This window comes from Oxyura jamaicensis, chromosome 8, assembly GCF_011077185.1.
Source record: "Oxyura jamaicensis isolate SHBP4307 breed ruddy duck chromosome 8, BPBGC_Ojam_1.0, whole genome shotgun sequence".
In the NCBI taxonomy this organism is placed as follows: domain Eukaryota; kingdom Metazoa; phylum Chordata; class Aves; order Anseriformes; family Anatidae; genus Oxyura; species Oxyura jamaicensis.
Window position 1 is genome coordinate 31,161,832 of NC_048900.1, and position 26,939 is coordinate 31,188,770.

The window sequence follows — 26,939 nt, forward strand, 5'->3', positions numbered from 1 at the left end:
TAATACATTAATGGGATAAATGAAGCAGGCACTAAACACACTGCCTTAGTGTTTAGCAGGATAAAGTAGTACAGCCCCAACATACCCCATTCCTATTGCAATTAATATTTCTTAATACCGAGAAGTATTCATGAGGAAAATTACTGTGAAGGAATAGAATAAAATTTGGCTTTATACATCAACCTTTATATTCAAGTTATCTCAAATTTCTGTCCACAGATGAAATGTTGGAACAAATAAAGTGTCTTTTAAGAATTTGAGAATTTCTGATGTACACCTGCCTCGAAGGTCAGGGACTGCTTCTGGCAGACAGAAGAAGTACCAGCCACTGCGCTGGGATGAACCCGTGCGACCACGCGGGCTCCACATCCAGCCAGGAAAGGGGACAGAAGAAAACGGCCAAGTGCGTTGTCTGGAGAGTGAAGCAGAGCAGGTAATCAGGCAGACTGAGCCTGAACATAGCTGCTCAGAAGCAGGAGCACACAGCAGTGTGGGCAAGTCCTCAGTCACATGCCCTTGCTCTTCTAGCGCTGACACAAAGACCGTCCCAGGGCCACCTGAGCTGGCATTTTAATACAAGAACCTCAAAGGGCAAAAGCTGCACGTGCTGCCATGAGGAGGAGCCACGAGCATCTTGGAGGTCAGGGTTATTCAAATTAAACTCAGTGAATAGTGAATTAAACTTAGTAAAAACAAACAAAACACACACACACACAAAACAGACAACCATTAATTTAATTACCCCCCCTCCAAAAAAAAACCCACCAAACTGCACTTCAACAAAAATAGCCAGCTGCATGCTTGCTGGAACAACAAGGCTTGACTCCGTGACAATTCCTCAGAAACGCATCTGTGATTTCAGTGAATCGACGCTATTTTGCCATGAAAGGACAAATACTTTCTGTGATGTGCAAACAGGCAATGCAGGCTGGTGCCTTGTGTGGCCGGGTCACCTCAGGGACGGACAGACCGACTGGGCACTGAGGGGAACACTGAGAACATCTCAGCCACGAGGGAGGCTGGAACAGCAGGGCAGTTTAAAAGCCAAGGAGGAGGAAAAGTCCTAATGGGATACCCGTAAAGATTGCCCTGGAGAAGGTAAGGCAAGACATTTCCCGTGTCCGTAGCAGGCAGAATAAAGCAGCAGGGCCCAGCTGCAGCAGGCAGGGGCCAGAAGAGCTATGAAGGAAAACACGGGGTTGTATGGGGAGGGAGAGGAATCTGGGTCAGTGCAGGATCTCAGAGCAGTGTGGACAAATGCCCATCAAAAATGACAGCATATATCCAACTTCTGCTGGTGGGAAGAGAGCCTTCCAGGTGTTCTCTTCAGGACTTTTTTAAAAAAAAAAAAGTCCAGGAAGACAGCATAAGTAGAGGTGACTGAAACATTCATTTCTCTTCTAGAACCTGAGATGTAACGCGTTCCACAGGAAGAAGAGAGGAGTGGGTGCTGGCAGGCAGCGCAGAGACGGGCATCAGCCACCTCAGCCGGGGGCTCTTGGAGCCAGCTCCCCAGCCTGTGCGTGGGCTGTGCTGGGGCTCCAGTTCCCTTCCCTAGAAATCAGCTCCAAGTTCTTCCTATGCCTTAAGGACATGCCTGTTGTATGCAAAATGTGCAGAAAACTTTAAACAGACATTTAGTTCTCACAGAAAAATGAACACAGCTGTAGAATCTGCAGTTAGCCTCTTGTCTGAGCACATCCAGCTCTGCTATTGCACGTATCTGGTGATATCCCTCAAAAACAATTTCAGATCTATCATACACGCAGCTACTTTTCTTCCACTGGGAGCAAGCCATGGAAAGTTCTTCTACAGCTGCACTTCCGAATGGGGAGGAGCTCTCTTGTTCGCAGGGAATTTACCTCTGTCCTGATGATGCTCGCGTGCTGCTGCGGAGGGCAGCCTTCCCTCGCAGTCCTCGCTGCCCCCTGCCCACAGGCGCCCACAGCGTGCGGCTGCGTTCGGTTGGACCAGGCACACTCCTCTAGTCCCCGTCCTCTTTCTCCTCTTTCTTTTTACACAAGAAGATCAAAACCAGATTCAAATACTTGACTTGCATTTTTAGCCCATTTCTCTGTGGTGTCTGATTTCAAAGGGCTACAATTATCACAGATTTCCCACCTTAGAACTGTTAATAAGTCCAAGGGCTCTATTGTTTCTATGGCTTGAAATAAAACCTGACTTCCATTTTCTTTGAGTTTGCCTGCCTTTCCTCCCCTTCTTCAGGTATGCTAAGAATAATATACCCAAGGCATTATTAAAAAAAGTAATTTTTTTGGGGGGGTGGGGAATATTATTTCCTGTTTTATTTCAGCAGTAATATCTTTGGAAAGGTTACCTCCTGTGACTCAAATAACTTTGCTTTCAAATAAAAGTTATTGCCTAGCCCAAAGGCCAAGTGAAGAGTGCTTTCTGGAATCAGATCCACCCTGCCTCTTTGGAGCATATATGAGAAAAGCTGAATAAATGCAAGCCTAATACGGCTTGATAGCCATTTTTATATGATCTGATACTGCATATTAATGAGCTAGGAACACTGGCTGGGATTTTATTAACAATACAAGGCTTATTTAATAGAAATGGTCCTCGAAATGGCAAAAATTCCAACTCAAAATTCAAACAAAAGTCAAGGGATGGTAAGGCCTGGCTGTCTGCCCAGCGTGGTGGTGCAGGCACGGCCACGAGGTTGGCTTCAGACGTGTAACCTGTCCTCCGACGTGTAACCTGTCCGTAAGCACGTCTAGGCAGAAAACAAGCCCCAAACAATGCTCACTAAATGTCCTGGCTAAAGCATTAATTCCTTGAATGGAGAATTTGACATGACTGCTTATTGTTTCAGTGCATTTCAGAATTAGTACTGCTTTATAGAGGAAAGGTGACACATTCATACAGACTTGTGTAAACTGGGTAGTACAATATACAGCATCCTACCATCTACCAGCAGAAAAATAATTCAGAAACACCAGTGTGGTCAACAAAGCCAGGAAACGCAGCTTGGGTCTGACTTCGCTTACAAGAAAGCTGTTCATTGCTCAGAACGGTGTATTCTAGCTGTTAGGAGAGAATATGGTAAAAAAATAATGACCTCAGAATTAAAATGTGCCGGTGCAATATGTAGGGATGCACTGCATCGCTGCGCAGCAGTCTGAGTGGTCTCATACAGGAGTACCTGCGCTGTACTTTTATGGGATAGTGCATGATAATTGCAAACAGCATTAATGACTTCCTCATCATATGGCCCAAGATTTCCAAAAAGACATCATTAAGATATCTACATGTCTGGTTTTGAGAAGTGTAAGGACTCAGACTCAAGTTCTGAGTAAATACTGAACTAGGACTATTTTTAATTATTGCGTATTTTCAGCTGTAATCCAAAAGAGAGATGTACAAATCCCAAACTGTCTTTCTTGCCCCAGCTTTGGGGAGAAACCCATTTTTTTTTTCCAAGTTTATGTATGCAAAACCTCAGAATAAGGAGAAAAGAAGCTCTTCTGTTTAGAATGAACTACAAAATCACTTTTAGATCAGCTCTGTAAATGATGTGTCTACTAAAGCTCTCCATTACTTGAAAATTCTTCCTTGTAACTGACATCAGAACTAATTCTATTGAACTTATTTGTGTGAAAACTTAATATATTAGGCAATAACAGGTCCCATCTATTGTAGGCCCATGTAATGCATGTGGCTACCTAATTCTGGAGCTCCACTACAGTGAGTAAATACGGATATCGCAGTTGTCTTCCAAGATTTGCTTATAGCAGGACGACTTTTTGTATGCCTGCAGTACAGCATACACACTGCCTCTGAGGCACATATGTATGCTATTTTTTTTTATTGACACATTTTCTATTTGATACTTTTGCTTTTTTTTTTTTTTCTTTTACTATTTTAGACTTGCAAAAATTTATTCCAATGCGTTCGCATAAGTGTTTCTCAGTACTCAAAAGTAAACAATTATTTCTTATTTCACAAAAGTGCTCAGCAGACCGACGTGCTTGCTAACGTGCTAAGTATTACATACATTTCTATGTCTTAAGAGACACACTGTAACTTTCAATTGCAGGTCTTACCAGAGTGTCATTCCCCCTGTGAAAGCCTCCCCTTGCAATCAATGTAACAATCAATGCCATCATCACTTGTTTTCCTTAAAAAGAAGTAGACAAGAATACACACACGGTAAAATCATCAAGTCTAGAGGTTGATGTAGGGTTCTGCATGGACATCCAAATTAAAAGGAGGAGAATGGGTCATGGCCTTCCACTGGACACGGCAAATGCATACTTGGAGAAGATGCCATTGAGAAGATAAGTAGAAAAGTTCTGGAGAAAGCACTGGGACAAGCAAGCCAGCTGTCCCATCCTGCTCCCCCGTATCTGCGTTGTGGTCCCTCACTTGGGGGGACCCATTTCCCACCCAGACCCCAAAGCACCGGGTCTGGAAGGCTCTCCAGGGTAGCCTGGCCAAGAACTGCTGCTTCCTGTGCCAGACGACCATGCTCAGATCTTCATACAAAGTGGGCAACTTCTGAGTTTCCTGTGAGGGTCCAGGTTTGATAAATTGGCCCAGTTCAGAAGTGTGGTGCTGTACCAGCAGCTATGGGTTATGAAGCCAATTGCCAAGACACAGACAGTCAGGTTGTTTCTGAAATAATATGCATGGCGTGTGCAATCGGGTACTTATGCATGTAATTTTGACAGCTTACAATAACTGCTTCCCTGACAATGTTGCCTTCATTTTCAAATGTCACATTTAAGAAAAGTAAAAGCATTTTAATGCGACAGAAAAATTTGACTTGGGAGCTAATTACTTTAATTTGATAGATTTTTGGGGTTCATTTGCATACTTGACAATTATTTATGACTTACATTGGTAATTAGAGGTTGGGTCTTATGCTGAAATATTGTAAATAGCTTTGAAGACATTTGCTGATCCTTCTAACTTTTAGAGGAAATGAATTTGATAGTAGCTAATATGTAAAATATTTGTACTTCTGACCTTTTGTAAATCATTCTGTCTGTATTTTAAATGATTAGTTGTCAGAATCATTTTCCTCAATATGAAGCGTGACATTGTAAATAAGCTTTTGAATTAAGCTGCATATTAAATCTATGTATTCAGTGGCAACCTTTGATAGTCCTCATATATCATTAAGATTTTGTTGGTTCTGCTACATTCAGGCTACGTCATATAACATTGTGAATGACAATTTTGTTACACTGAACTTTACAGTTTCTGGGCATTTGGAACATCATTCTTCTGATCTTGACAAAGGATATTGAGTTAACGGGTTAGTACATGATTTCTTGCCTTTTTGGTGAAAGTGTATGAAAAAGGAACATTTTTGCTGGAGGAGCTGACAGCCCTTAAACAAATATTCCAATGGGGAAGTTGTCAGGTGATTTCTAAAGATTTATTTTTTATTCATCTATTCTGCTGAATTTCTCAAGTGCTTCTTCGGGATTTCTCTTGGTCATATTTCTGTATAGTGTATATATTGCTCTGGTTTTACAGGTGAATTAAAAACCCTCAAATTCATGGAAGTCTACCGCTGAACCACGCTGATATCTAATCAATCATCAATAGCGCTCTCATTATAATAAGGTGATGGATGAAAAAAAATAGCAAAGTCAAACTGTTTACTAATTTCAAAAGAGTTTAAACACAGTGCCACTTTGAATTATGTCTGACCAGACCAGTATTATCTCTTGAGTTTGTCTTGTATGTCAATACTGCTTAATCTTGTTCTTTGTAATGGGGTATGTCTTAAATAGAAGGACGCTGGATAAGTCATATACATAAAAGAAATCTACAGCTTGCTGGCATGTGAAATTCCTCTAATATATATTTTTATGAAACTACCAGAACATTATGTGCTTGGCAGCATAAATAAAAAAGTGTGTTACCCTGGCAATTTCACATTACTACATTAGTTAGTAAATGCAATGGCCACCCGTACTTTCCTATAATAAAACCTGCCGAGCCTTTTCATGAAAGATGATTACAATTTCCACTGGCCTGTATATGCAATAAAAAAACATAACTCATCAAAAGTTGAGCTATTTGCTCTTAAGATAGAAGGCCATTTTTCTTGAACTCATGATGTGACATTAACTATTCATGAAACTTGAGTGTTCAAACACTGCCTAAGTAAAATTGTTACTACTTTTCAACTTGATTGAGATCTTTTGTGAGCTAGACTGCACAGCAGCCAGCAAAAGGGCTCTAAACACATAAGAAATGCAGAGACTGTCCAGGTACTGTAGCTGTGAGCTATCGATCTGCTGGAAAGCCTAGTTCCTCCTCCAAAATTGATTCATGATAACTGCCTCCATTTGGGTCAAACAGTATTTAACCGCTTGTAAATTTTAATTAAATGATTTGTCACTTTGAACATATAGTTTGTCATCTTGCAGCTAAGCGATGTGTCTTTATCAGAAAATGACTCAAGGGAAAGGCATTCATCTCCTCTGTCACTTCACCCCCATTAAGACAATTTGGCTGTTGTGCAGCACGTGGGGCTCTGGGGACAGACCGCGGGTGGCACGAACCAGGCCACCTTGCGCGTTACGAAAGTGCAATTTCTTCCTTTCTTCTTTAACATATGCTAAACTCTCCAGGTATAACACACCCTTCTGCAGCAGCACCTAGAAAAGCAGGTTTTTCCTTTTGACAACTTGCCTTCTTCTTTCTCAAGCAGAAATCGTACCTGTGGCTATTCTTACCCAGCTACCCAAGTATCTGTTTGTACCTCCAGTTAACCTTACTCACAAGATGGTGATTCTAGGAAAAAGCGCAAAGCAGCTTTTAAGCTGTGAAAATCTGTTGTCTGGCTCTAGAAGCTATTTTATACTTTAATTGTTTTTCTGAGACTGTGTAACACACCCTGCTGTCAGTATGACTGGATACGGGACCCTCATTTCAATGAATTTAAATTGGTCTTCAGCGTGTTCGTGTTATACAACAGTGATGTAAGCATATGAATTTCAGGCACATCCTCCTCTCTCTGTGATAAGGTTTAATCCTCAGAGGCTGACAACCTCTTGCTTGTGCAGGGACACAAGCTGTTGCTTTAAAGCTGTTATTTTAATTCTTTTATTTAAAGCTGTTGCTTTAATTCTGGGGTCCACCATCTGTGAGCTGAGGATTTAGCAAGCATCACATAAACTCCAGCCACAAAAAATACAGAAAGCGCTTATCATCACAGAATTACCTCGGCTGGAAAAGACCTTCAGGATTGTCCAACCATCACTGTGATCTACTGACTCCCTCTGAAGTGCTAACTCTAAACTGAAACTGAACTGTTTTAATTCCTTACCGCAAACCAGAAGCTCTGACTATAAAGATCAATTTTAGCTACTTTTCATTGATGTGCATCCTGTAATGGAAAATGGTGTGCTAGCGGGCCATTGACATGACCATATCTACATTGTACTTATTTCTGCTTTTTTTTTCTATGATAGTACAGTAGCAGATAAAAGTCACACTTTCTGGTGTGAATGTAAACACGGGGATGGCCTGGGGACATGGGGGGACGGCCTGGGGACATGGGGGGATGGCCTGGGGACATGGGGGGACAGCCTGGGGACATGGGGCTGAGGGACAGCAGCAGCTGCTGAAGAAAGAGGCTGGAAGCCTTGGCCTCATCAGTCCGTTATGTTTCCCTATACCAATTTACAAGATAAAAAGCTTAAACAAAAAGGAGCCAAGAAATTCTCTGTTTCCCAAAGTACTTCTAGACTTCTGCCCTTTACCCGCGGTGCAGCGCCAGTGTGTGCTGTGCGGTTTATCTCCAGCCCGTGATGAGCGGCGCGGGGTTCTCCCGGCTCAGGACACAGCAGCAGCTGCTCCGGGTTCTGGGGGAGACTGCGGGGGAACCGGGCACCCCCTGCCTCCGGCTGCACGCGCTGGGACCCCGTGTGAAGGCCCCCGCACTGAAGGAAGGCCCGCACAGACCCAGGCCCCCTCCAGGTGCTGCCGCTCCCCAGGCCGCAGCTCTTGCTGCCGGTGGAGGATTTGGCATCGGGAAGCTTTCCATGCACCAGCCTTTCCCACCTGCTTTTCAGCTTAATCCAGAGGATTTCGGAGACATTATCGCTCATCTCTGCATGTGTTATTATGCAGAAGAGAGAGAGGGGAAAAAAAAAAAAAAAAAAAAAAAAAAAAAAAAAAAAGCTGAGATTTTTCAAATGTGACTGGCAGCTGTAGGCATAAGACTCTTGTTAAGGCTCATAATTTTGAAAGTCTCTATCCATTAGTATAACATTTTGGTGAAGATAGCTGAAAGGAGGGACAGTGCATCCCTCAGCAGGAGGGCCCTTCCCACCTGCAGGCTGCCTGCATCAGCGCTGGTGCTCTGTCCCCCACTCCTTGCTCTTACTGGTCCCTGACCAGTTAACATATAAACCTGAAGGGAACTAATAAAAGTCTGTGCCTTGATGTATCTTATCTATAAATATGTTTTTTCCAGAAGTGGAATTATCAGTGAAATACTGTCAGTGGTATGGAGGCAGCTGGGCCTGAAACCATCCAGATTTTTGCGAACGGCTCTGTGTGGACACGTATCTGCACCTGCATGCATGGCTGGCACTACATATAGAGGAGGTATCCCACAGTGAAAAGAGAAGAAGAGCTACAGCGGCTGTACGGTCTCGTGAGCGACACGTGCAGGAAGGCTGGGGACAACACCAGCAAAGGCACGGGCCCGACATGAGCCGCAGAGCTGTCGGGGGCCTGGGGACAGCTGCCAAGTGCCTTCTGCGAGTGCCGGCCACCCCCTCTCTCACCACCCTCGTGAAATCAGGCATTCGTTCTTTTCAGTAGAAATATGCTGTGCTTACTATTGAAACGCACTTCGAAGCAGGAAAATAGCAAGCCAAAAAGGTTCTTTAGTATTCTCAGCAATCACCTGGTAGGTGAGCTGCAGCTCAGCTCTTCGCATAAGGCAGCATTTGTGGGTAGCAATCAGACAAACTTGATGTCATTTGTGTGAAGGTAGCACACAGACTGTCAGAACATTTCCCAACCGGCCAATGGGCAATATTGGTTTGCCATTGATTTTGGTACAAAAGCAGGATTTTAAGAGACGACACATGGCACCAGGCAGGAATGCAAGCAACTTTCAAAGTAGTTATGGATGTTATATTATAGAAAGAAAAGAAAAGAAAAGAAAAGAAAAGAAAAGAAAAGAAAAGAAAAAGTAATGGCAGGGAAAATGGTGTATGTCCCCCTCTGGACAGTAGGTAAAGCTTGGCAGTCAGTGATGAAAGTGTTTCACCTTTCTCTTTCTCTAACCTCACTGGGAATTAAGGGTGCTTTCAGAGTCACAGTTTGTGTGCATACCCTATGTTGTGCCTTTCTAAAGAGCTAGGCTTTTTGGAAGACAGAGATGGATTTGGAGTCCTTTAAAACTGCCTCTGATACTATTTGAGACACATGGGAGAAGGACATATTATGTTCCATACACAATTCATTTTTTTTTTTTTCTAAATTGTACTGCATATAACCCTTAAGCTACAAAAATCCTTCATGTTTCTACAAAATGAACCTTCCACATAACTCAATGAGACCTGGGTAGTGATAATCTGCGTTTACCGGGGTGAGGCTTTCTACCTCTTTGTAAAACACATCTCCTCCTTCATTTAAAATGAAGCACTTTAAATGGGAGGCCGTGGGGGACCGCAGGTATGGAAACCTTACAAACAACATTGCAGGCATTACTTATTCCCGAAATGTCTCTATAACTCGAGTGCTTTGCTTTGACAATTTACTGCGGACTATTCAAATTACTTGCTGTTTTCCTATTATAAAATCCATACCCTGTTCATTCAAGTGAACATGCTCTTGATCTTTCAAATCTGAGTTGGTCTCTGAATTGCCTCAGTTTGGCAGAAAACTCATTTGGTGTATTTTTATATACTGTGCTTGTTGAATAAGGAGGCTGAATGGGAGGCAATCATTTCAGTCGCAATCAGAGATATTAAGGACAAATTCTATCAAAAATTTTTTGAAGCCGAAGAGGTGCATCCCCACCATTTGGAATACGACTGAGAGAAATGCAAGCTGAGACACGGACCTCAACAATGAGAAGAACATTTTGTACTTAACACGCAAAAGACTCAGGGTCAATCACTGCTTCGTGCGTGTTTCGACAGGCAGCACTGAGCGTCCCCCTGTCACCCAGTGTCACAGCGGCAGTATGGCACATTGGGGACCTCGCTGCAGGGCAGGTTAGCCTCCAGTTGCCTAACACCAAGAGATTCTTAGCAGACTGTCTGACTCAGAGGTGGAAAAATGGCAAAATACTTCGCAAAACTTTCATTTTCAAGAAAACCATCTTTAAAACTTTTACCAGCTGTCTCCACAGGCTTTCTGATACCTCAAAATTCAGAGGTTCAATTAAAATCTGGATTTAATGAAAATCATAATAGAGGAGCGGCTGCCAAATCATAGGAACAGTTACAAGGTGAATTTTCCTTGTAAAACTTACTGGGTAAATGCAGTAGCATATGGTGAATTGGGCCTGACATCTGGGCGCTTAACGGCTCTCCTTGCACTTTTACAGCAGGTCCTAAATAGGTGTAAGGTTCCCAAGAAGACTTGCTGCTCAAAGAGACGAACCTCTGGTACTACCACACTCACACTGAGTGTTGCCCTACGCCCTTCAAAAGAGATTGTTCATTTTTTAGTATTGAGCTCATAAATTCTCATTAGCAACCTGAGCCTGGAAGAAAGCAAAGGTCACGGTGCTGCAGGACACTGTGTAGGTGGCTTGAGTATATAACCTGAACCAGATAGGCAAGACGCTGAGCTCTGGTCCAGCTCTGAGCAAACCAGCTCTGTTTTATTCAACGCAGTTCCACAAGTGAGTGACCTCCGTCTGCTCACAGCCAGGGGCTGCTCCTGCCGCTGCGAGTGTTCAGGGGCTGCTCTGCTGCACTTACTGATGTGCTTGTGCCTCAAAAAACATTTCCTATTCTGAGGAAGGTTCATCTTCAAAAACTGTAGAGTCCTGCACCAAAGCAGGCTAAAACCAAGCTGCACCACCCTGGGAGCAGTGACAGCTCATGACAAATCCACATTTGTTTTACTATTCAGAGCTGCTGCGTGAGCCTTTCATAACTACACACCTCGAAGGACATGAGGTGGCCCAACTATCATGTTTACATTTTTCCCTATAAGTTTCTGTTCTATTTTCTTTAACAAAGAAAAAAATATTGGAAGAAAAATGCATCATACAGTCTTTCTTGGGTTGCCCGATGAGATGTGTAAGATTTCATCTAGAAAGCTTAAAGGACCAAACGATTAAAAAAACAGTTTGGTAGACTGTGTCTTGTGATATTTAATAAGGAAATATAAAGATGGAAAGATACGCCTTCAAATATTGGGTTCAGAATAAGGAAATGGCTGATCCCACATTATCTTTGGATGTCGGTTTTCATCCGACATAGCTAGAGATATTGCTGCCAACTGCATCTAAATGTCCATGTTGCATAGATACTGTAGATGAAGCTGGCAAGAAACTAAAATTTCCATTTGGTGAGAAATTCAGACAGGGAAAGACAAGAAAAGAAGTGCAGCCTGGGAAAAGATGGGTAGCCTGGAAGGAAGCCAGGATTTTTTTTTTTCCACTCGAAACTCAACAGTCCTGTATTTGAATTTCTTTAAAACTGACATATTCGTGGAGCTTTCAAATGGGCATTTTCTGACAAGTCCCCTATTCCCCCAAGCCTTCCCTCCTGCAGCAACCCAAGGCTGTCAGAGCCTTCCCAACCTGTAGCTGCAGACTCTTTTACATTCTGTGCAGAGCTGGGACCCTCCCAGAAGTTATATATACACAGTTACATATACATGTTCAAGTTCTGCACATGGCTGCACATCTCATCTAGATGGATATATGCATATTTATTCCTCTATGAATGACTGTAGTCAGCCAATTCTGGCTGATAAAACCTTCACATAAAACATACCCTTATGTGATAAAGAGAAACAAAGACTGCTCTCTTTTTGCTAATGAATCACATTCTGGATCTCCAGCTTCTCGTTGCTCAATCACAACATGTCCGTATACGCAGGTTCTTCTAGAGCAGCTTGACTGTCTGGCGGTTGCAGGCCGGGAGACCCGGTACTGCTGTGCCCTTGCCGTGCTGGTGCAGCACCGCAGGTCGGCCCTGCCGCAGCGCTGCCGTCCCACGTGGCTGTGGTCCCTCCTGGGAGACCCTGGCGCGGGGTCACACGTGGTGTGCTACACGCCAGGCGTGCAAACACCTGATTTCCTGGCATACTTTGGGACGGTAAAGCCGCAGCTGCAGACGAAGAGGAGAAGGAAAGCCCGGGGCTCACTGCCCCAGCCTGCCATGGGAGCGCCCAGCCCCGGGGTGGATAAATGGCTTTAGTAAGGATAAAGCGCCGAGACCAGGCCCTGCGGTGTGGCGGTCAGCATGCCCCGAAGCACCGAGAGCCCCGGGCAGGGGGCTCATTGCCCCGTGTCGGACAGGACAGGGGCACTGGGGGAGCAGCAGCTTGTCAGACAGCAGTCCCTGCCTGCCTCCCACGTCCCTTCTCATATGCTACAAGCATCATTTCAAAGACGTCCCTGCACTGCTTTCCTGGCATTTCCCAAGAGCACTTCTTGGTTAAAATATGGTATTTCAGCAAAATGATCAATGAATTCTGTTCTGAGATATTCGGGTGTTCTCACTGCTGTGTGAAACCCTGGCTGAGTGAGCTGGTGAGTGTCAGAGCAGCTCTGCCACCCTTGTGGGCTTCTCAGGTTTGTGGGAAAACTCATTAATATTGAAATCCCCCATGACAGAAGGCCTGTAGGCAATATTATATCAGAAAAGATACTCTTGCATTTTACATTTTAGTTTAGCAAGTAGGTTATCAATGGACTAACAATGACCTATTTCTAATCCTGTTTTTCAGCTGATAGAAAGTAGTCCTTCTTACATTAAACAATACATCTAATCAGCAAGCAGTGAGCAGTATACTTCTTCTCAAGTGATGCAGTCTTGGAAGATTAGAGAATGTCACAGAGCATAGACTGTAACTTGAAACATGCATTTTACTTAAACATTTACCTGTTTCCACAGATTTTGAGAATGCTGTTTCACAGACTGATTTAGAAACGTTTTTGAAACACACGTTAATTGCTTGTAACAGCAGGTGAATATAATGCCTGTAAGGCAGTTGCTCCCCATGGTGTAGCCGGTGTATAATTTGAGGAGTTACTGGTGTAAGAACCCGCACTGAGCTGCTGCACGTTCCTGCACGAACACACTGCACGCTGTATAGAGCATGCAGATGTATAATACTGGGTGAACACATAAACTGCTTTTTTTTTTTTTTTTTTTTTTTTTTTTATCCAGCAGAGCACCATGCTGGAATTTCACATCTGCCTCTGAAATACATGAAATGTCAACAACACATTATGAACATGAAACATTACAAAATTACTAAATAGGAGTAATATATTTTCGATGCCTACTCTCCCTCAGCAAGTCTTGGTGTCCTGACATATTAGACCACCCTAGCTATGCAGTGAGGCAGAGCAGGGAGAAGTAGCTGAAGTTCAAGGAGCTGTCCAACCTGCCCAGACTGCTCATTTAAGCATAGGTTTTGTTCCTGAGAATATTAAATAAGTTAAAGCCCCCTCTCTCTAAGTCCAATTTTTATAAAAGTGCCTTATAACATGCGAAATCATTAATTAAAGAAGATTCCTCAATTATTCTCTCTGACCTGTCACTGTTAGTTATTTAGTCAGCGTTAAGAATTCAGCAGCTTCTTCACAGACTTTCCAGACACCACCTGTGAACTAATTACGCTAAAGGATGAAGGACTTGAAAGTAACTACAGCTCCTGGAAATGGCTGACAAAACAGATACCAACTGTGGCCCCAAATTTTTAACTTCTGCGGCTAATTCTATGTGCTTTAAGCATTTATGCTTAAAGATGGAGAAAGTGAACTCCCCAGTGTTCCAGAAGTGGAAGGCACGCACGTGACCACGGCTCTCAAGCACACTCTTAGTTTTGCACTTGTTATAAATGTTTTGAGTGGTTTGTAGCTTATTGTTTGGACTGCAAGGAGTCGTTAAGGGATTTTTTTTAAACCACATTGGTTTTGATAGGCAAGTGTTGAAAGACGTTTTGAGGCTGTTGTCACATGGCTTATGAACATCTCCAAAATGTCATAAAACTTCTGTAATCAAATTTTACACATATATCTTATAAATAACTTTTAACAATAGAAGTGTTAACAATAGAAGTAGTTACTTAGAGTAATTATACGGAACATGAGAAGGAAAATGAGTGAGATGAAAGGTCTTTTATATGTACCAGTTTGAACGCTGACAGAGTTTGCACACTAAGAGAAGTAGAAGATGCTGGAACCTCATCATCAGTGCGGTATTTTGGCTGTTTAGGTGGGAGTTACTGTTATTGTTCTTTGCCTAACCAGTGCTTAAGCAAAACGGAGAAAGTAAGACAAGCGAACTGCAGGAGCCAGAGGCAGGAGCAGCTCCAGGCCTGAGCATCCAAAGACGCCAGCGTCTGTTCATTTGCACTCCTCCTGCTGAGAAGGACCCCTCTCCTTCCAGCAACGAGACCTTCTCCAGGAAAAGCCCCCACTGAGGCTGCAGTGAAGTTACCAGTGACAGTGCTAATACATTAACTAGCTGCAAGCCCTAGATTCAGGACGGAGGCTGATGCTTCAGTTTCTGACCGATGGAAGACACGAGGAGAAATGCACTTGTGCTGCTTTGTGCATGTTTTTCACCCCAGCACATGGGGGAATGGGGACGGCTCTTCTGAGAGGGGCCCACTGATGGGACAGGGCAGCGGGCACAAGGTGAAATACAGGAAATTACATGTAAACAAAAGGGAAAATCTTTGTTTCGCTTTGAGAGTGGCCCAGCGCTGGGCACAGGTTGCCCAGGGGGGCTGTGGCATCTGCAGCCGTGGCGATACCAAAATGCAGCTGGGCACGGCCCTGCGCACCCTCCTTGGCTGTCCCCGCCGGCAGGGTCGGAGCAGATGCTCCTCGGGCTTCGACCTCAGCCAGCCTGCTCCTGCGGTGCTTGGCTGGGCACACGGCAAGGAGACTGCCCTGCAGGTTACAACGCTGCTACTACTGATACAGGAATACCGAGTTCACGAAGTCCCGCTATCCAGGGAAGCAAGATGCGAGTCCGCCGCTCAGCAGCTACACTCGTGTAAGAAAATAAAACTGATCCCTGTCCGACCGCTGCAGAAGTAAAACGTGGGCTTATAAATGAATGCAGCCTACACAAAATGGATACAACTACTGCCTTCCCTGTTCTCAGGCCAAGATCAAGTATTATTCCTGAACAATGGCATTATTAGTACAATTTCCCAGTCCTGCTAACAGAATCAGAGTGAGTATGGGGAAGAATGTATTAAAAAAAACGCTGAATGGTTCTGACTTTAAACAAAGTTACACATCTTGTTTTACTGTTGTCATCAGCTACAGAGCACCGTGGGTTTTGTGCCATGATGTCCCACCCCTCCCCGCTGCCGATCGCAGCACACAAGGGACTCGTGTCTAATTGCCTCTGCAGCTCTATGACTTTGTAGCAATATTGATGGCATTATCCGGATATTTACCAGGCTAAAATTAGAAAAGTAAAGGGAGCATCACGGAACTATTTAATTGTGAAAGACAAACAGCACATCTCAATGGCAGTGCCACTCCCCACCCTGGAGGAGACCTGACCATTGCACCTCTTACCACATATGCACACAGAAAAAGTATCAACCTGCTCGGCCTGGCCCTGTAATCACATCCTGGGAAGGCGTTTAACGAGGGATGGGAGCTAGAGCAGGGGGTGAGAGGCTCACGATTTAGCCAGTCCCAGCCCCAGCCCACCCCCGCTGGCCGTGCTGTCTCAGGCCGGCCCGGTGCCATCGCTTAGCAGGCTCTGGGCAGCCCCTGGGCAGAGGCCAGCCCCGGGCTGACCTGCTCCACTGGCGGCGTGCTGCTGGGGAGAAAAACGGGAAAACCCCATAAATGGGGAGCCACCACAAATGGTCAGGGCCTCTTACCGATGGCCAGGCACAAGAGCAGGCTTTTACCTCTTTAGGAACACCGTCTGGTACCTAGCACGAGCAAGGAGGACCTAGAGCAGTGACCTAGAGCTGTCCTATGGGTTATTCAGCAGAGACACAGCAAGAAATGTCTAAGCCTCAAAGCAACGTTCATGTTTACAGCAGAGAACAGTCAGGTTATCACAGAGAAAACACACAATTATTATACCGCACGGCTGCATTGCCCTGTGCACATCTACGACACAGCCCTGGGGCAGCAAAAGAATGAGAGAGAGGAAGAGAGATGCAAGGAAGGGTTTTCTCAAAAGGGGAAATTTAAGAACAGAATAAAATACAAACGTTTTGAGGGAAGACAAACCAATGAATGCACAAAGACAGGAAGGAGACGGTTCAGCACGACCACAACAAAACTGCCCGTAATCAATTCTTGTTATTGATATGGCAATGCATCAGTCATGATTCCTTGAGAAAAAGTACCCAAACATACTTTGTGAATGTATGTGGATACTGACCTGGGCTTGAGACAGGACTAGAGGTAGTAGGCTCAATAATTTCTACAAAAAGGGAAAAGGAAAAAAAAAAGAGAACATTTGGGAGTTAATCACACATGGAAGACAAATACAGAATGAGACAGCAAACAGTCATGCAACAGACACACACAACGATTTTATTTAAAGACTCAGCTGGCCATCCGAGGCCGGGGACAAACATGCAGTACACCAGACTTGTGTTTCTGTGAACTACACGTCAATGTCTTTCTTTTTCCAGCTACTTTATTATGTGTCAGTGGTGCACAACACGAGGACTATCACACTCCAAATATGCAAATATTCTTGCTTGGCACCTTTGCAGAGCTGCCCTTGAAGCTCTCAAGCTCAGAAACATTTCTCCTGGGATACCCTGAAACCTGCCTAGAAAAAGCTTTTTTTTTTTTTTTTTTCCTCCCCTCAATGTATTGAAGGCATTTTCTTATGATGGATATAAGCCAAGGTAACAAGTTTAAGCATAGAATGTTTTTAAGAAATAGTTTTGTGCTTTAGTGAACTTTAAAAAACGCAATCTTTTTAATTATTGAGCTTTTCAGAAGAAAACATTTATCAAAAACATCAAACACATTTTGAAGATGTTTACTTCACCTGGGGCGACCAATACAAACAACAGAAAAAGTTAACAGAAGACCACAATTCTCCAGCATTCTGTCTAATGAAACAATCATTTGTGGATTTCATTATAATTTTACTTTAAAATTCATTATCCTGTGCCTTTTTATTAGCATCGTATAGTGCTATGCAAAATGAAATACCAGATCCAATCAATCTTGCATGGAAGCAAGCTACCATTTCAATGTAGCAATTCAATAACTGTAATAAAAAAGATTTAACAAAATTACCAAGCTCAAAAGATCATTGACCGCATCTTGACTATAACAAGAAACTAATGAAAAAAAATGTGAGTCAGTTGACAACAATGGATGTGCAGGTAATAGCCGAAGATCTGAACACACTCTCCATGCTCATCCAATTTTGCACTTTTTCTCCAACAATTACTTTTCAGGTCAATGTGATGCAAAAATGATTCTAAGTGAAGTAACAGATAAACATTTTCCCAATTAAAAAGTTACAAAGTTTCGTTACCAAATTACCGGCACTAAGAGTTCTGCCCATACAGATGCACGGTTCTGGTCTTAAAAGTATTTGTTTGGCTTCTTGACAAACACATCACTGTCACTGACAAATTCACGTAATTTGTAAAATAAATGGAATTTCAACTGTATTACTGCAACTCTACAATTTCATTTGAAATTTAAAATTGGTGACATTGTCAGCAGCCTTTAAGATAAAAAGGCTTCAAGGTGCAGCACTGAGACGTCCCCCTGCTGCTCAGGGGTACTCTGTGCAGCTGGGACAGGGGCGAGGAGGGGAGCTGGGGAGAGCTGTGACCGTCGCTCAGTGCCCGGGTGTCCCGGCACGGTGATTCGCCCCCGGGAGGATGGCATGTGGGTGCTCTCCAGCATCCCAGCACTTACAGGACACCAGGCACAGAACGACTCTACCCGAGGCAATCCCACTGCAGGGAACAAACCTTCGTAGGGGCTCCTGCTGGGGTTTGCGTTGGGTCTCAGGTAAGGTCGCTGCCTAACTGATTGCTGTGCACGCAGTTTTTTTCCCCAGTATGTTCACAGATATAACACAAAATTAGACAAGGCTGCAGAAATAATGATTGCACAGTGATGACTGATGAGCTCAACTGATTTCAGCAATGTGTAAGTTTAAAAAAACATTGGCTTTGTTACACAGGCACGGATGGGAAGCCTGCGCAATAGCCATAGCAATGGGGTGTGGGTTTGGAGCCTAAAACACCAGTTCTGCCTTCCTGGGGAAGGGGGAGGGAAAGCTCCTACTGATGAGGACCCGAGGGCAGGGGATGGTGCTGCGGGCAAGGGGCAGGGCAGCCCAGCACCACCAAATCCCCCTGCTGCCGAGGGAAACGTTGCCTGTGAAACAGGGCTGTACGCCTGCACAGAGCAAACACCATTCTACCAGGAGAAGGGGAGATTGTGCCAGAACAAGAGACTCAAAAAAACCCACAAAACAACAACCTAAAGGATTATCAAAAATCCTTCGGTTTCGTATTTTAACAACTGTCTTACAAATTTTATAATCATTTGCCTTAGTAGTCCTTCATTTCTTCCAAATCTTAATGTTCTGAGTAATTACATCTTGCTTCTCGCCTATATTTATCAGCTTTGCTTCAAATGCAGTGTACAATGATGACTAAAGTTATTTTTTGGGTTGCCCTAAAATTACAAGATCTTTTTCTTGCAAATTCACAAGTCAGCCCCTCTTGTTGCTATGGCTTCCTGTAAAGGGAAAGATTCCTCTTGCTGCAGAGCAACATTCTTTGCAACGATCCAGAAAGACAACACTTACTGAATACAATTTTTCATTAAAAGGCAAAACATCGTACCTAAAACAGCAGAATTTTTATTAGGTTTGTGTTTCTTCTGCACATGTGGGATCTAGACTTAATCATAGGTGCTTAAAGGTGGTGCCTCATAAAGCCACAGAACTGCAGCATCACCGAGACTGCAAGAAAGGGCTGGAATACCGTGTACTCTGGCAAAGATCTTGCTTTTATACATTAATAGAACAAAGATTTGGGGCAATGGATGTTGCTAAATTCTAGTTCTAAAACTCCTTGGAAATCTTTATTTATGAAATTGTTCAGGTCTGCAGAGAGAAAACAAAACCAGCTGGTTTCTCTGGAAGCGCCGTACGTTAAAATGCATGATGTCTGTGTAGCCCAGGGAGGAAGGGATGTGTGGGGAGCGGGCAGCATCTGTACCTCAGTGCCCTTGGACCCCACTGCTACAAGAGCAGCAGCGCTCAGATTTTCAAGGAAGGTTGTGGGAAAAATACGAAAGTATAATGGCAAAACTTCATATTCTGGGACATTTCTGTGACTTCAGTGGAGAATTCTCCTTAAGCAACGCTTCCTAGGTTCATTTCAAGACCCAGAGCACAGACGACATGTTTGCCCCATCTCTCCGGTTCGCTCTTTACAGACTTGGTGCCATAGGAGTTGCTGCGTGTGGGATCCCTGCTGCTAAATTCAGGCTCATCTATTCTGGTGAGGCAGTTGTCAGCCAAGTGACAAGGAAGGACAGAAAAAGGCACTGCCTGAAGGGTGATGTGCCCTAGGAGCAGCACGTTGCTCAGCTCAGCTGATGTCTTGGTGGGGAGGCTATTAGATCTCCGGCACCTTAACCACTTGGATAGCTGTAATCACACTCTGTATAAAGCTCTGCTAAGTGAGGAACCGATGGTTTCCTTCTCGTGCACTACAGCATGGCTGTATTCATCAGCAAACTTGCTGCCTTTGCTGTCTTTGCTGAACACCTGAAGTATGGATAAATGTTCAAAAAATGTTTTGGTACAAGGCTAAGTTTAAGACCCTGAAGAACTCTTGCAAGCTGAAGACCTCCCCGCTGTACTCCCCCTGCTGCAGAAGTGCAAGAGGCTGAGGTCACGAGCACGGCAGCAGTGACACCGGGGAGATTGCTAACACCTCTTACCAATGCAATGAAGCCAAAGGCCGTGTGGTTTCTGACTGCCAGAGACAGACGCGAACACTGGGAGCAGCATCTTACCATTTCAAAAGAGAATATTAATACAAGCTGGGACCGAAAGACAGAAACCGGAGCACCTTGGGCATAGCGATACTGATGCTGCAGCACTGGCTGATAAATAAATGTACACAGGAAAGCAGTAACTTCTACCAGGGCCTGGATGTTGTAACCCCCACGAATATGAGCTGTCAGCCTGCCCGTGTTAGCAGCATCCCGGCGTTACGGGGCGATCTCCTGCGTGGGCTGCGCAGGGAGCACCACCGGGTCCCCTGGGACAAACGCTCTGACAGGGGCTGGCACCTGCCCAGCTGCCAGAGGTGTCACCAGGAGGAGCAGAGCTTCACACCGCTGGTTTGGAACAGGCACGTCTGGAGTTTGAAGCTCCTGCCCTGCCGTTTCCGAGGCGCTGCCAGCCTGCGGGGTTACGGACTGGCTTTTGGAGCAGGGCGGTTACACCCTGGGCGGAGGTGGCACTGCTGACCGGCAGCTCTGAGAAGGAAAAGGGGAGGCCTGGGAGAAGCTCAAGAGATCTCCGCAACGCTGTGGGAAGAGCAGGAAAGGAAGGCAAGTGTAGGCGGCACTGCCAATAAAATATTTGACTGCCGACGGATTAAGTGCATCGAAGTACAACCACCACAGGGAAGGACAGTCAGCAGGGTGGCTGCCACACGAAGGGGAGATGTGTCCAGGGAGAAGTGACAGCGATGCTTGTGAGCCACGGAAAGAGTCCTGGCCACAAGGCGGGGACAAGTGTGCTCACACGCCTTGCAGTGCCTGGAGCAAGGGTGGGAAAGGGCAGCAACCAGACAAAGAGCACCGCAACCTCCAGCAGGGTTGTGAGGGGGTACAGAGAGGTAAGAACTGGTAACACGGGTACAATGAGCTATCTGGGTTAGTCTGGCTATGAGGAAGAAAGGTAGAGAAAGGTCTTCTTAGGACAAAACAATGAAATCTTATCTGCAAAGTCAGATGTTGATAAAGACAAAGGGAGTGTAAATAGAGAAATGCACCCGCAGGTCTTGGTGTAAAGGCTGGCATCTCGGAGGTGAAGGAACGGGGAACGTGGCATAAGATGGACAGGTAGCTTTACCACACAGTCACTGAAAATGCAATGTTCCTCTACAATCATTTTGGGTTGGCAGTGGTGAGCATGTCTTAGAGCAGGCTGCTGGAAATAATCTTAGAGAATCAGCAGATGAGTGAATTTAAATAAAGTGGAAGAATAAACCCCATAGACTTGTAACTACAGCTCTAAACCTTGAAAGAGAAATCTAGGACAAGGAGGTGCAGCTTGATGTCACAGACACTTAACACTGCCTTTCAGCAAGAGGCAGGAGATGGTATCTTTCTGATCCCAGGCAGAAAAAGCTTGCAGAGAAAACCTCTTAACATAATGGGAAACCACCCTAAGAAAGGCTACAAAGCACGAGGAGGAAAATTGCCAAGGAAGAAGGACTGGCCATTAAAGAAACTATGCCTGGGAACCCCAGCAGAGCTGGGATGAGGAGGGAATTGCCCAGCCCCAAGCTTCCTTCCGTGGAAAGGAAACTACAGCAACCTGCTGCGAAACACTCTTTAGACACGTACAATAATAAAAATGCAAGCGGCTTTATTCACAAAGGCAGGGTGGAGAAATTAAACATGGACCTAAAAATAATTCCTCGGTTCAGTTTTAGCAAAAGCTTAAAAAATGGCATGCTGAATAATGAAATGGAAATTGCCAGACCGAAGTTAAAGCAAAATTCAAGCAGCTCAGGGTACTCTTATCAGAGGGGTTTTAATACATTTGCACACAAAATGATCAAACCAGCAGTGAATTCACAGGGGTGAGAGGAGAGCGGGTCCAGCAGGGCTGAGAGTCCCGGACACGGTCAGGGAGGGCACTACGGGCAGCGGTCGGGCTCTGCACGGGGCAACAGGCAGGGACCGAGCGCGGGCACATTCGGGGTCAGCAGTGGCCTTGCAGCCTTTACACACTGCTGCCCTCGCACTGCCTCCCACCAGGGTTCCTGTGAAGGAAAACCGGCTCCTGCTGAGAGGAAACCCAGCCAGTCTGGGAAGGGGTTGCACAGGAGCCGCTTGCACCGTGAGGGGTTCATGCTCGCTGACCCAGCAGTTCTCCCAGTCCCAGCATCTCAGTGGTGTGTAGCCACCTTTTTTCCCAAGGGAATACAAAAAAACCTCAGCAGAAGCAAGCAGACAACGCTTCTGTCTGTTGCCTGTAGTACACCTGCCTGCAAGCCCCCAGTGTGTGGGCAGGACCGCAGCAAGCCCAGGCTCAGGGGCTCCATCCCCTCCTCCCATCTCCCCAAACCACCACAAGCGGGCACAGCAGCACCCAAGGTAACACCAGAATCCTTCACATCTCCCATTCCCAATGCCCGGACGTGACAGTGATGGGTGTATCATTACTCCTTACACCCACGTACCCCAGCTGAACCGCCCTTCCCCGTGAGTTACCACTGGTCCCCCACTCTGCTGCTAACGGCGTCGCAGCTCCCTGCCCACTGCCAGCACCGCTGTGCTGAAACGTAACCGGCACAGTCCCACACAGAAGGGTGTCCTCAGCATTCTCCCAGACACAGCTTGTCCGTGTGGAGCTGACCACGTCAGCAATGTGAACAGCTTCATTGACACACTGCCATCTGCAGAGTGGGACCATAATTCAGGACCGCAGCAGATCTCAGTCGGGTGCTGGATGCGCCCAGTACAAAACGCTGCGGTCCCCTACAGGGGGTCTGCCGGTAAAGCCACGGGAGCTACAACAACCTCCGTCTGCACTTGCAAACACTGCAAGTTTTCTAACATGGCAAGTTTCAATAAAATCGAATTAAAAAGAAATCTGATAGAACCAAAGCCTGCTTGCTGTTCAGCGTAGATGTAGTCACCGAAACCCCTTGGTGTTGCAAGTTAATTTATTTGCACGGCCCCGCACAACCCCGTCCGGGCTGCAGGGGAGGGTCTGCACCGCAGCTCCCCTGCAGCCGCACCCCCCGTGCTGGTGGGGCTGCTGAGCACACGTTAGTACAGCGCTAGATCCCAGAAGGGAATGGCAATGGTGAAGATACAAAAATGCGAGGTTTGCAGGAATGTGGAACACAACGGGACCACGTCAGATGAAGGCCTTCGTTCTCCCAGAGGTGGCTGCTTTTCCAGCTCTGGTTCTGCACAAACACAAAAAGAGAAGAGGGGTCAGTCGATATTCCCACTCCCCTTCCTCCCCGGCCTCCACTACAGCTTGCAAAATATTACCCATCAATACGCAGAACTTGTGACAACACCAAGCTCCCATTCCCAGCACCTTTCCCAGCCCCTGCTCTCCAGGTACTTTAATGAGAAATTAGGAAGGACAAGGCACGTGAAGCACCTGGACTCAGTACTTGCCCTTCTGAGTCTGCTGAGATGTTTTTACCCCTTAAAAAAATCGCCTGCGAAGTAACAGAAAACAAAGCATCTTTGTGGATGGCACTGCCGGGGCCCAGTTCTGCTTCAAATATTCTAATTAAATATTAACAATATTTAAACTTTAGATAGATATAGATATAGATATATATCAGTCTGTGAAGACTGTAGGGATACACTCTGCCAACCAAGGCCTTTAAAAGCCACACATCACGAAACACAGAAGGCTTTCACTGACATTGAACCATGCCAGCACTGCTCCATGTTAAGAAAGGGAAGAGCCAGAGGCTTAACAATGATCTTTCCACTTACCAGCCTCCCTGAAGCAAATCCGGGTGCGACAGCCGCCGTCCCTCTGGGCTGCACGGCTGCTGACGCTGGGGGCACCAACAGCGCTCTCCTGCCGCTCACAGTGGGTGTCACCGCCACGGCAAAGACCATGCTAATCCACCATGAAGGGATAAATCTTCAGATGTACAGAAATGAGGGGGCTCTTTCCAGTGCCATGGAGACCCTCCCAGCACAGGACCAGCAGCAGCCCGTCACTGGGGCCATTGCAGACGAAGAGATGAGTTAAAGCGATCGACTCGTTTTTTTATTACCAAGAGAGCCTATTTTAACACTCTGCTGCTGCTCGCAAATGAAATTGTTTTGGTTAGTGTAATTGATATTATTAGGAGGATGCCAGTTTTAAAAATGAACAGTATTCCCCATTATCAATAAAGCCATACACTACACTCAAACACTGTATTTCAGTATAAAAAGCAAAGCTCTATGCATCTGAGATATAATAATAATTTTTTAAATTATTTTTCATTATTCTGGTGATTGAAAGTCTAGCCTATTTTACAGTAACTATGATGAACAGAAAACTCTGAAATATTTTACTTGATTTCTGTAGCCCTCAACATTGTAACATCAGCTGCTGCCACTCCTCAGGTATTTGGATCCCATGAGTGAAATGACTACGGGAGGAAGCACAAGTTGCCTTCAGCTAAAAATTGATGGTTCTTGAAATTGCGTTTTAGGATACGGCACACACGAGTATGGAAATCCGCTCTGCTCCATAGGATTTTCTTACGAAAGCAGAGGAGTGTGCAGGGGCGCAGCCAGACACACAACGAAGAAAGGACACTCATTTCACTTGACAAAACCATAGCATCAGCACTAATTCAATTTTTTCTCCTTCTAGCATTATTCTTATTTATTCTAGTGTTTTGCAATCTCGATATTAATCATCAATACTCTAAAAATCCAATTTCCTTATACTCAGTTTAAAACGCCATGTGTTTTGCTAAGATGAATGCAAATGACTTGAAAATGCATGATTAGATTTTCATATTCACACTACGATGGCTTTTACATAGCGCATGAGAACCACTCCCCTCACCTTTATGCGATATTTCATTATAGGACGGGTGGCTGCAGCAGTAGCACCTATCTAATGAGGGTGCCATTTCTACCTGAAAAAATGTCAAAACATGGTGCTACCAGACTAGCACACTTATAGATGATATGGAAAGCATTCTGTAACATAAGAATAAAGAAAGCTTGTTTCATTTCATTCTGCATCAGTAAAATTGCTGGATTTTGCTGTAACAATATTTAGACTTTCCATGTATTAGATAAATCAATAACTGGTCTAGAATGTAGCTGGCAATCAAATTCTAACATATGGATTAATTGAAAGAAAAACCTCACAACTATTTCCATTTTTGGCCTGTGATAATTAACCAGGCTTATTTAATCTAATCTCCCCTGGGCTATGTCAGCTATGCTGAAGATTAATGATTTGCTTTGAAATAAAGCTCCTTAAGCCTAGGTAAACCAAAGACTGTTTGAGTACAATGGTAAATGGAAAAACATATTTAATAATAAATCTTTTGGACGGAAAGTGCAAGTGGATTGGGGACAGACATGACCTTAATTTATTCTGTGTCTTTTACTCACCATTAATATCTTGCAATTACAAGTTGAGCTCCTTTACACGTTTGACTTATTACACCTTAATTGCCAAGTGATGGTTTATTTCATTAAAATGGTTTGTTCCCTTATTACAGGATGACAACTATTTAATAGCTCAATGTCTGGCAGACATTTTTTTAAAAAAACAACTTTGAATTTGAAACCTGAAATTGCCAAGCAGTTTACACATTCCATCCTTCTTGCCATCCTCACTACGCTGCACCTACGGTAGCTAGGTTTTGTTTGATAGCAAGATATTTTTTTTTTTCAATAAATATTTTGATATTTTGAAGCCTGTAGAAAACTACGTTAATGACACCATGACACCATTTAGTGTATCCTCTTAAAAGAAGCTCAGTGAAAGCTAATGAAGGCACTCACTGAAATTCATCTCTGTGGACTGCCAGGCCACACGCACTTTGCTGGCACGCAGGAAGTACTGGGACGATTCTAGAGTTTTACTTAAAATTCCAATGGAATTTGATTTTCTTGTGAAAAAAAACAAAAACAAAACCAAAACACTAAAATAACACATTGCTTAGCTGTGGAGCCTACTGAAGTCTTTTCCTTTTAACTTTCATTTTATTAAGTTCCAGAATTAATAATCATTCTATACGGGGTAAAATATTTTATAGCATGAAAAAACTGTCCAGGAGGTGGATGTATTTCTTTTTTCAGCTGGATGAGAGAACCACACACAACACATTCAAAATACTATTTAAAATACCCGTCATGCATTTGATATTCTTGCCAGTTAAAGTTTCCAGTTTCAGCACTCCCCCCCAACCCCAATGACAAGAGTTTTGCCTTCGTAGCACCTGTATTTGCTCAAGGCTTCACCTTTCTCAGGAATGTCTGTAGTCTGAGGAGACGAACAAATCAGGGAAACTTCTCTCCTGAGCAAGGGGATTTCTGCAAAAGCCCCCATCCATAGTGCGGCCTTCTTTTAGAGTATTACAGAAATATATCCACTAGTTTAAGGTCCTGTACGTGCACTGATATTCACAAGACTGAAGTACTCAAAAAAAGCAAAGCATAACTCATTTCAAGGAAGAAAAATAATTTGCATAATGAGATCTTTACAGGTTTCAGCGCAGACCCCAGAACTTGCAGACCTTGCTTTTTTTGCCCAAACATCACAATTATCTAAGCTGTCTGGCCACCCAGCTATTAGGGACAGACTGCTGATGCCACGTAAAGTCACGTAGGGTTGTTTTTTTCCAAAGCAATCAAGGACCCTTCAGGTGTCTACACAGCAGTTTCTAAAGCACCCGGCTTCTATCCTCGGGACACCACCCGCAGTTTGTGAACTCTACCAACTGCGCTCCCACAGGACGGGTACCTCAGCCCGAACTTCTGCGTTCTGCGAACACGCACCGAG

At 44.6% G+C, this 26,939-nt stretch overlaps 1 protein-coding gene across 3 annotated transcripts in view; it reads right to left on the minus strand.

The window, feature by feature from the left end:
* NEGR1 (neuronal growth regulator 1) overlaps window positions 1-26,939 on the minus strand; it is a 241,216-nt gene that overhangs the window by 12,530 nt on the left and 201,747 nt on the right. The window contains exon 7 of one of the 3 annotated variants that reach the window (XM_035333234.1): window positions 16,575-16,616. The exons of 1 other annotated variant lie outside the window; for it this stretch is intronic. In XM_035333234.1, the coding sequence (XP_035189125.1) occupies window positions 16,575-16,616 (42 nt within the window). Of the gene's footprint in view, window positions 1-16,574; window positions 16,617-26,312; window positions 26,414-26,939 lie in introns of those variants that run through there. One more of the 3 variants, XM_035333236.1, reaches the window with a different exon arrangement.